This window comes from Sinocyclocheilus anshuiensis, unplaced genomic scaffold, assembly GCF_001515605.1.
Source record: "Sinocyclocheilus anshuiensis isolate Anshui unplaced genomic scaffold, SAMN03320099.WGS_v1.1 scaffold273, whole genome shotgun sequence".
NCBI lineage: Eukaryota > Metazoa > Chordata > Actinopteri > Cypriniformes > Cyprinidae > Sinocyclocheilus > Sinocyclocheilus anshuiensis.
Genome location: NW_015540857.1, coordinates 1,153,639 through 1,164,638, shown reverse-complemented (window position 1 = coordinate 1,164,638; position 11,000 = coordinate 1,153,639). Strand labels below are relative to the sequence as shown.

The following is an 11,000-nucleotide window of genomic DNA, read 5'->3' as shown; positions in this document are numbered from 1 at the left end:
ATACAAATATAATTAAGATGTCAACCACACAGCAGTCGTGTTTAATCATTAACTGCTATTTGCGCTAATTGTTCAGTATTATAGTGTTATTTGTGTTTTGCTAAGCTTTATTATTATTATTACTAATATTTAGCGTTAACAGTCCCACATTAGTTTTGTTTGTAAACAACCATCTATAATACCCAGAGCACCTCAATCACTCAGAACATGTTAGCATTGTGGCGTTTTGCAGAGGTTAGCATTGCTAGCATTTTGTTAAGAAAAGATTTGAATGTTTTCTGTACACAAAAATATTAAAATGCACTGACATCTTAATATTTTGATACTAATACAAATACGTTAAAGGGGAGTTGTGTTTAATCAACTGCTAATTGCACTAATTGGTCAGTATTATGTTGTTTGAATAATCAGGCTTTTTTTTTTTTTTTTTATTAATGCAAGCTTCTGTGTTTAATCAACTGCTAATTGCACTAATTGGTCAGTATTATGTTTTTGAATAATCAGGCTTTTTTTTTTTTTTTTTTATTAATGCAAGCTTCACTATTATTGCTAATACTTAGCAGTCTCTTATTAGTTTGGCTATTAAACAACCACCTATAAAATACCCAGAATGCCCAGGCAACCATCCAGGCCTTCAACCACTCAGAACATGTTAGCATTGAGGTGGATAGTTTTTGAAGAGGTTAGCATCGTTAGCATTTCCTTAACGGTACATTCACACGGGCGTCGGCATCAACGCTTGATGGAGGGCGTGTCTGAAACTTGGTGCTGACGTGACCATAGTGACAACAGCCAATCATATTAGTTTTCTGGTGTTGCATGAACGCGATTGGCTAGCGTCTGCACCAGGGTATTTGCATAAGGCGATCTGATTGGCTGACGCCTGCATTGGCTCTTGAAAAGTTGAAAGTTTTCGGTACATTCACACAAGGTGTCGGCGTCAAAGCCTCTCGTTTACTTTGAATGGAGTGACGTCAAGCATTGCCGAACTGAATTGTGGGTCTGTTGCGTCGCGTCACTGGCGTTGCTTACGGCCAGTTGAAGTTGAACATTTTTCAAGCGCCAACGCAGGCGTCAGCCAATCAAATAGCCTTATGCAAATACCCTGGTGCAGACACTAGCCAATCGTGTTCATGCAACACCAGAAAATGAATGTGATTGGCTGTTGTCACTACGGTCGCATCAGCACCAAGTTTCAGACAAGCCCTCCATCAAGCGTCGATGCCGACACCCCGTGTGAATGTACCGTTTCAACTTCTGATGTGAGCAACGCCAGCGGCGCAACACAACGGATCCACAATTCAGTTCGGCAATGCATGACATCACCCATTCCAAGTAAATGAGAAGCGTCACCGTATGCACCGTAAGAGAAGATTTAAAGGCACAATATGTAATTTTTCGCCGCTAGAGGGCGCGTATTCAAAACAAACAAAGAAACAAAGGCGTAGTTTGATGACGCCGTGACTGAGTGTGGAATCATGGGAGTTGTCGTCTTCATCCCCACAGCCGATGCAATCCGACGGGACTCAGGCAGAAATCATGTTCATGGATGAGCTAATGATTTATTAACGTAGTAGAATGAAGCAGGGTGAGGCTGAAAGCCGTCGAAGCGAAACGAGGCCGCTGAACGAGTGTGATACACGACTCGAAAGCAGCGGAGCTTTTATTATGCCACAGTCGACCGCTTCCGCTCCTTCCGGTCGTGCGTATGTGGGGAAAAAAAGCAGCGCTGTTTTATCATACTAGATACATTTGAAAGTTCTGTTATAATGCTACTCTGTGCGGTCGTCACCGGTCTAATAAAACGCACAACATATTAAAGCATCTTTGGTGTTTCCATGTTTTCTACAAAACAAAACCGGAAATCGAGGGGTTATGACATCATTGGCGGGCGACGCTATGGATGTCACTAGTTAAAATGGCTTATTTCTCTGGATTTAAACATTCTTCAAACATTTGGGATAATGTAAGTGCACAAGTCAGCAAAATATATAACTGCTCTAGTAGTTTTTGGATATTTTAATTAAAAAATCTTACATATTGTGCCTTTAAAAGTTTTCAGTACACAAAGATATTAAAATATACTGATATTTAAACAATCTTTTTGATACTAATACAAATATAAATGTTATAATACTTAGCATTAGCAATCTTGCATTAGTTTGGCTAGTAAACAACCACCTAAAAACACCTAGGGCCTCATTTATAAAATGTTGCGCAGAAACCATCCTAAATTTGATTTTACGATCATCTCTCAAATATGCGTACGTGTGATTCATAGAATGAACGTACGTACAGAACATGCACATATGCGTCTCTTTCAGATGTGAAATCTATGAATCGCAAATGATCTTGAACTTGCGCGCAAACTTGCTCAAAACATGTTAACATTGTGGCGACAAGTTTTGGAGAGGTTAGCATCGCTAACATTTCAGATTTTAAAGTTTTCTGTACACAAAAATATTAAAATGCACTGATATCATAATCAACCTTTTACTAATACAAATATTAATTTGAAATTAAATTGATTAGAATAAAGATGTCAACACACAGGAATTGTTTAACCATTAAATTTAAATTGCGCTAATTGTTCAGTATTATAGCATTGATTGAATATTCTATTTGTGTTTTGCTAAGGCAAGCTTCACTATTACTATTGCTAATACTTAGCGTTAGCAGTCTCTTCTGAGTTTGGTTAGTATAGTCACCTAGCAAACACCCAGAATGAGTTGACAACGCCCTGGCAATCACATAGCCACACCCTAGAAAGAACTCATAACACATTAGCATTGTGGCGGTAAGTTTTGCGTTGGGTTAGCATCACTCATATTTCCTAAAGAAAAGAGATTCATTCTATACTAAAAAAATATTAAAATACACTATTATCTTCATCTAATCAACCTTATTTGATAATAATAACGACACAGGATTATAATGTGGTTAGAATAGTCTGTGTTTTGTTCAAATGTACATTGTTTTATGTGTGTTTCAGCTAGGATGGCTAAGTGGATTTATTTCAGCTCTCTCAGACTTTGACCTTTGACCTGCAGGAAGAACATGTGGCCATGGCATTACCGAGTGCGTAAGTGCATTCGTTAGACTCCCAAATCCATGATTTTAATTAGCGTCATTGCTGACGCATATAATAATCTTTTAGCTCTGATATGTTGAGACAGGTCAGATCACGCTGCTTCATCTCACAGAGTGACGCGAGATGTTACAGCTGTGTGACGAGGGGTTTCATACGGTAACCATTGGATACAGGAGCAAGGTAGATTTCAAATTATTAGCAATACACTGGGTCAATATTTGTTCTCATTTCACAGAACAAAATTGAAAGAATGTGTGTGTCAATATACAATGACCTTCCCTCGACACACACACAGAGGAATCAGAAGCTACATCATCAGGCCTCGGGGGTTTGTGTGGGGCTGTGGTTGAGCAGATTCTCAGAGCTGATCTTGTTATACTGGCTGTGTATCTGCACAGAGAATAAATTATATCTATAAACTGAAGACAACAGAAAAACAGTTATCTGTCTGTCATACCATCTATCTATATTTCTGTCTGGTTGTCTTTCATTCTATCAATTCATCTGCTGTTATATTAGTTGTTCTTAAGTCTATCTATCATACTATTGATCATTCTATCTATCTATCTATCTATCTATCTATCTATCTTTCTATTGTTCTATCGTTCTATAGTTCTATCTATCATTCTATCAATCTAACGTTCTATCCTTCGGTCTGTCTATCTATTTATCGTGGTATCGTTCTATCTTTACCTGTGTCTATCTATTTATCTATCTATCTATCTATCTATCTATTGTTCTGTCATTCTATCATTCTATCTATCATTCTATCGTTCTATCTATTGTTCTGTCATTCTATCATTGTCTATCTATTTATCATGCTATTGTTCTATCTTTACCTGTCTTATCTATCTATCTATCTATCTATCTATCTATCTATCTATCTATCTATCTATCTATCTAACATTCTATCATTCTGGCTGTCTATCTATTTATCGTACTATCGTTCTATCTTTACCTGTCTCTATCTGTCTATCTATCTATCTATCTATTGTTCTGTTGTTCTATCATTCTATCTATCATTCTATCGTTCTATCTATTGTTCTGTCATTATATCATTCTATCATTCTGTCTATCTATTTATCATGCTATTGTTCTATCTTTACCTGTCTTTATCTATCTATCTATCTATCTATCTATCTATCTATCTATCTATGTATCTATCGTTCTATCATTCTGTCTATTGTTTTATGCATCGTTCTGTCTGTCTGAATGTTACCCAAAAATTCTAGTCTGCCAGTGCATCATGGTATTACCATGGCTCATGTCCAAACAAACATGGTAGTACCATGGTACTTTTTGGTACTTTTTTCTGCTAGTAATCTCTCTCTCTTTTTCTCTCTCTTGGTCTGACACACATTCACAGCATCTACTGTAAGAGCTGATGACATGCTGATGGAATGAATGTGTTACAAATATGTAGCAGATAAATATCCGCTGACTCCATGTCTTCCAGAAGGCCTGTTTCTGCTCCAGCGCCTCCACACCTGGGTAACTGCTCTACAGCCAACATGATATGATTATTAGATCAGTTTTCTGTCTGTGTGTTTGTGCCTCATTTAAACATACACCTGCTCCTGTGATCAATTTATAATTGATTTCTTCACATTCAAATCACAGCTGAACAAATCTGAAAACCGGGCAGATGGCATGCAATACTAGCCTACATATAAAAAAACAAAACATTTTTGTTATTACATTATTTATTATTTTTGTAATTATTTTATTGAGAGAGAAAGTACATGGAGTATTTGAAAAATATTTTGTGACAGTGCAGAACTTCTGGACAAGATTTGCTGTAAACAACCCATACTGTATTATAGATTTCACGCATTTGAAATGTTTGTGGTATAAAATACCATCTAAAGTGATAAATAAAGCCATATTTCATAATATACAGTATTTGTATTTAAAATGTAGACCTATTAAAGTTTATTAAGGGTTTATTTATTCATTTATTTAATTGGAACTTAGAGTTTCATAGCGCTACAAGCAAAGTCATATTTATTAAGGTCTGTAGGGTGCGCTCTTTCCCTCTCCCTACTGAAGGAAAGGGGAGGATCTCTGGGTGTCTTCAAGGACAGCCATTGGTTCACCGGGCTCATATAAAACACAGCACATATCCCAAAAGTGAGAGGGCTGGAATTCAAGCAGTTCCAGAGTGATTATAGAAAGCTGTGCGTTTGTGCGCGTCTTCTCCGTTGTGCGCCTCCGCGGACTTGCGCGTAAAGACAATCAATGAAGGAGAGAAGATCTCTACAGAAACTGTCCCTTCAGCCCGGTATGGATCCGAGTCAGAGCCTCAAATGTAAGATCGTGGTCGTGGGGGACAGTCAGTGTGGGAAAACCGCTCTGCTCCACGTTTTTGCCAAGGACTGTTTCCCAGAGGTGAGATGCGTAAAACCCAGTGGATGCGCAACTGCGCTTTACGATATTGGCTATAGTTCTGTAGCATGTGCATTCATTTTTACATTTTAATCTCTTAAAATAGACCTGTTTAGTAATATTTGCAATTGTCTTTCATGTGTCTTTCCCCTAGAATTACGTACCCACTGTGTTTGAGAATTACACAGCAAGTTTTGAGATTGACAAGCAAAGAATAGAGCTCAGCCTGTGGGACACCTCAGGTGAGTCTCAAATTATGTATTTGTACTACATGCATCTGGATCTTTTAGTTTTAATTGCTTTTTATAGTGCAAATCTTTTGCGTATACACTAAATATATACTATAGTATGGGGTCTTCAACATTTCTATTACCCGTTGGGGCTGGATAGAGAGCCAGAACTTGGACTCCTTGTTACATATTTTATAAAACTGAGTGCTGCATGTTAAGCTTGGTCTATACTGCTATATGCGTTTTCCCATATCATTGTATTAATGCTGAACTTTAGCTTCTTTAGTTTTGGCTGGAGTTGTATAAATTAATATATAATTATAAAAATGTGTTTGAGATCAAAAAAATAATTTGCGGACTCCCTTCAGTAGCTATAAATAGTTTAATTGATATGCAGAGTAAATATACTATATGCACTATATAATGTGTAATGTTGTGAACATTGTGCCTGTTAATATACAATGAAGTCAGTAAATGCAGGCTTTGTTACAAATTATATATATTTAGAGTTTGACCTATGCAGTGATTTTTGCTCTTAATTTAATATCTTTTATGTGAGTTTAGTTCATTTACATGCTATTGGTCCAAAACATGTCCAGACTTGTTGTCATTCTTCATAAATCCAATGGACATTTCATTATTTTGATGCATCAGTGTGTTGTGCAGGGTAATGATGTGATTGCTAGTGCTTACGTTTATGCCTGAAGGAAAATCTGGGTTTGTTTAATAGCTTTTCTTTCATTTTCTGAGCGGTTGAGCGATTCTCGGTTGTTGAGTCAGTACGAGAGCACACACACACACACACACACACACCCACACACACACACACACACACACACACCCTGCTAATACACTCTCACACACTCCACCCATCTGTGGAATATGATCCCCGGACACCTCACTTTAAAGGAATGTTAGGATGGCATCACAGGGAACGTTGCTGTAAGTGATGTTTTGGATAAACAAATGAAACCGAAACTGTTGCCACAGCTGGGGCCGTGCTGCAATTCACACGTTTAACAAAACCAAACAGCCGTGACCACACAGGCAAATGAGAGTGGGGTCTTGGCTCACTCTGTCTGAATGTAGGGTATTGGTACGTTTCCAGAGTTCGCGCTCGGATCACCCAGGAGAGATCAGACCTGCTGTCTGGAGGTAATCACAGGCCCTGTAAAGCATCCAGCATGACAGACTGCTTTAGACGGTGGCCTGTTTGGAGCTTAGCTATGATCTGGGGTAAACTGCATTCAGACCTGAACCTGGGGGTTTGGGTTGTTTGGTGCTGTGTGTGGTCTGAAATCTAAAGCTGTGTGCTAAATATTTCCTTCACCATTATATGTTAAGCCATCAAGCTAGAGTATGATGTCTGATCAACTTTACCAGCTATGTTTTGCAGCCTGACCAGTTAGACCAACACCAAATCAGCTAAGCTGGTATTTTCAGCAGGGTTTGCAAATCTAAAGTAATTTCTTAAATTCTCAATCTGGATCCATTTCTTCTAGAATCTAGAGTAATTTCCTAAATCAAGAACCATGTGCTAATTTGACCTGCTGAAAGGCTAGCACATCTGGTCACTAGCTTATGTTGGTTTCAAATGCTGGTATTCTGGAGGTCTAGGCGTCTTAACTAGCTTAACCAGCAAAACTTGATACTTGTGAACAGCATGGCCATGCTGGTACATTAGCTAGACCAGCACCAATCCAGACATTGCCAAAAAAGGACATTTTGCTAGGTTTTTTTTTCTGCATGGTAGAATCAGTCCTAGATCTAGAGAACTGAGCTAATGTAGAGTCAAATCTCCCATTTTCTCAATATAGACTTTTCTGAATATGAATCGTCCTAAATGTGAACCTGTATCATAAATCCAGGTGTTAAATTTTTGAGCTGTTCCCTAAAACTAGAGGTGGTGCTATAATCCTGAAAGAAAATTCCAACATTTGGAGTCATGTGCTCAATCTGGATTAATTTCCTGAATCAGAGTCTGGAAGTACTTGCCTAAATTTTGAGCCAACCCTGTTGAAAAAAACGGCATATGCTGGTTAGGTATGTTTTGAAGCATGACACATGACCAGCTAAGAACCAGCTTAAACCAGCGTATGGCCAGTTTAGGACTAGCTTAAACCAGCCGATGACCAGCTAAGGACCAGCTTAAACCAGCCGATGACCAGCTCAAACCAGCAGCCAGGCTTTAAAACATACCTAAGCAGCATATGCTGGATTTTTCAACAGGGAAGTGCTAAATCTAGAGTTATTGCCTAAATCCAGAATCATTTCCTCAATCTAGAGCCATTTCAAATTCAAACTAAAGCTATATCTGATGATAATTCAATGCACGGTGGTTCAGTTTGGTTCATGATGTAGGTACAGGAGTGTGTTTGGCTGACAGATGTCTGCGGTGGGCGTCTGCGGGCAGGACCGCCCGTCTGATGCTGGCGGTTGGATATGTAGTTAGTTGCTTGTGTCAGGCTGTGGGCTTCCAGCCTGCTGTTCATTACAGTGTAAGTTATTGTGTCAGAGCCAGGCTCCAAGGTCTCCCCAGTGTGTGTGCGGTCTTTCCTCTCAAATGCCTAAGTCTAGGATTTAACAAGTTCAGAACACACCTGAGCACATTCCAGATAATGAGAGAAAGAGACATGCGAACTAGGAAACCTTGGTTATTTGCCCTTGAACAATCTTAAATTCTTTGCCTCGAGTGTTTCTGAACAGTCCGGGGGTTGCTCCCAGAATTGCCCGAATGGATAGTTTCTTGGCATCTCTTCTTTGTGCTGCTTTATTTGCAACAGCTGCCACCCCCATCAACCAAGAGGCTGGCTGCTCCTGTCATTGTCCACCAATCAGCTGTTGAGTCACGACCCCATTCACCATTCAGCTGGCAGCATTAGTCACTGGTCGGCCATGGAACCCATTGATACAGTAGAGTACATGCGTACAATTTGGAATTTAAACAGTTTGCTTCCAAAAGGGTACGACCAAGACTCTTTGTGTCTGATACAAAAGAGGGGAATACAATTGTTTGTTTTACTTTAGATTGAGCTCAAGTCTTGCGTAACATCTTTTTTAGGACTGTTGCCCATTGTTGCATTTGTTAGAATGATTCCCACTCATGCCAATGAAAAACTTTGGTCATTATTCCAATGTCAAAGTGCCGTTGCCATTCTGCTGCATGAATGTTTCATTAGGCTTTTCTCATGTATATTGATTCTAGGGCTTAGTAAGTCCTTCTAAATCTGAAACCCAAGCGTGTATGTGCATGTATTGTGTATTATGTGATACACAAGAGGCCAAGTGTCAGGATAAGACCCTACCGGAGACAAGAGCCCGCATGCTCTCTGATCTTTTCGATTGCCATGAGCATGTGTGTGTATATCCCCTAATAGCCGATCCTCCATGGAATTATACCCCTTCCCCCAGCTCCACTCTTCCAGACACTTATTGACCAGAAACCCCCTGCAGATGTGAAGCCAGGATCTTGACATGCCTGTCTCAAAAGGTTCCTTATCCACCAGTCAGACCATGATCAATCAATATACGCACACTCTGCTTTGGGATCTTTTTGTTCCTTTGTGAGTTGTAAGTTTTACAATAAGCATATCGTTCCAGATAATTATAGCGCCAAATTCAGTCCATTTTTCCTCAAGCGTCCTATCTCCTTGCTCCCCTAGGGCTGGTGACGGATATGCTGTCATGACATAGTTCGATTGGATGGTGTCTTTGAATTGGCAAGTTTGATAGGATGACCTTCTAAGATGTCACTTGTTTGCAGCTGAAATTTCTATCAGACTTCTTGATCAGATTGCTGAGGTTGTGGGCTGAAAGCTGGAATAGATATTTCCTTACAGAAAAGTAATGCTTTAAACCCTACAATGTGATGTATTTTAAACTGAAACAAGCTAGTGAATGGGGAAATAATGAAATGTGTGGCTTGAAATTTGATTGGATCTTGAAAAGTGGCCATTTATGGTCAGGAATCGCTACTAGTAGAATATCTTAGAGATTTATGGGTGGGCTCTTTGGACTTTGGCCAATAAGATAACACTTCCATGGCCAAGTTTTGCACAGGAAAAGTACCACTCTTCTTTGCAATATGTCAAATCTAGTTTCTTTTTATAATTTAAATTATAAATTAATCTATGTAAAGTGTTTGCCAATACATGACTTCTTAATCTTGTTTGTACATTCAAATTATTCAATTATTTTGTAAATAATTATCATTCAACTATTGCATGTCACTTCAAAGTCCTGAACTAAGACGTTGCTATCCAACCTCCTTAATCCAACCCTTGACTATTATCAGCAAGGGGAGACCTCATTATCAGCTGACCCCCGAAAACAAAACGTTCCCGGGATCATTTCAAGGGGGCTCCTGCTGGGACAGGCTCTCTCAGACCCACTCCTTAAAGCTGGTCAACTATTGCCAGCAGGATCATATTTCTAACCTCGACGATTTGGGCCTGCATGCCTCACATTCCTGTGAGGAAGGGTTTGCTCTCGTACTCCACAAAGCAGCTATTGTGCGGTGGGCCGCCAGGGAAAAAGCACCATGTGAACCGTTATGTTCTCTGAAATCATTCTTACCTTGTTAGTCAAGGAGGAAATTAAATTCAGGAGGCACTCATGTACTGATGTGGAGTTCTAAAAGACCTTTTTGTAAAAGTTTGTAATGGCGTGTTAGCAGTTTTTCAAAACATGAATTAGCATAAAGGGATTTCATAGCATAGCTTAGGGGTTAAATGTACTTTGCAGAGAATTCTGTCTGTTTTTTGCTTTGTTTTAATGTAGATTAGGAAGACACATGTTTAGAGAAGCATTTGAACACTTGGGGAATCCATCAGCTGTCAGTATCCTTCACACACACACACACACACACACACACACACTCACTCACTCACACACACACACACACAAACCCCTCCATCCTAAGTAAAATGAAAATGTAAAACTAAAAATGGATTCAAATCATTGATAAAAACTATAATAGTATCTCATTGATACTAAAATAACACTACAATATATAGCTGTATGCGGTACTTGAGAACAGGAAGCAGCATTTAACTTAATGAAAAAGTAAAGTTAGTGAAAAAGAAAAGTTGTTTGAGATAAACAATTTTGTGTCCAAGTTTATTATTATTATTATTATTATATTTATTACATTTATTTTTATTTTATCCCATTAAAAATATGTGTGAAATGAATAACATGCACCATGCATGACAAAATTTTGACAATGACAACATGTATTAATAGAGTGAAAAATGTCAATTTTTGATTTCAAGTTGAGTAAAGTGAACAGAATT

At 38.7% G+C, this 11,000-nt stretch overlaps 1 protein-coding gene and 1 long non-coding RNA gene across 2 annotated transcripts in view; both read left to right on the top strand.

Annotated features, from left to right (window-relative positions):
- Positions 1–3,047: 3,047 nt before the first annotated feature.
- On the top strand, positions 3,048–3,512 carry LOC107687896 (uncharacterized). Its single transcript, XR_001634181.1, has 3 exons — positions 3,048–3,082; positions 3,158–3,247; positions 3,327–3,512. It is a non-coding gene; the product is annotated as an uncharacterized LOC107687896 (long non-coding RNA).
- A 1,739-nt stretch (positions 3,513–5,251) lies between these two features.
- LOC107687879 (rho-related GTP-binding protein RhoE-like) overlaps positions 5,252–11,000 on the top strand; it is a 12,099-nt gene continuing 6,350 nt past the window's right edge. Inside the window, exons 1-2 of the mRNA XM_016485363.1 lie at positions 5,252–5,479; positions 5,631–5,718. Of these exons, the coding sequence (XP_016340849.1) occupies positions 5,330–5,479; positions 5,631–5,718 (238 nt within the window). The 5' untranslated portion in view covers positions 5,252–5,329. The remainder of the gene's footprint in view (positions 5,480–5,630; positions 5,719–11,000) is intronic.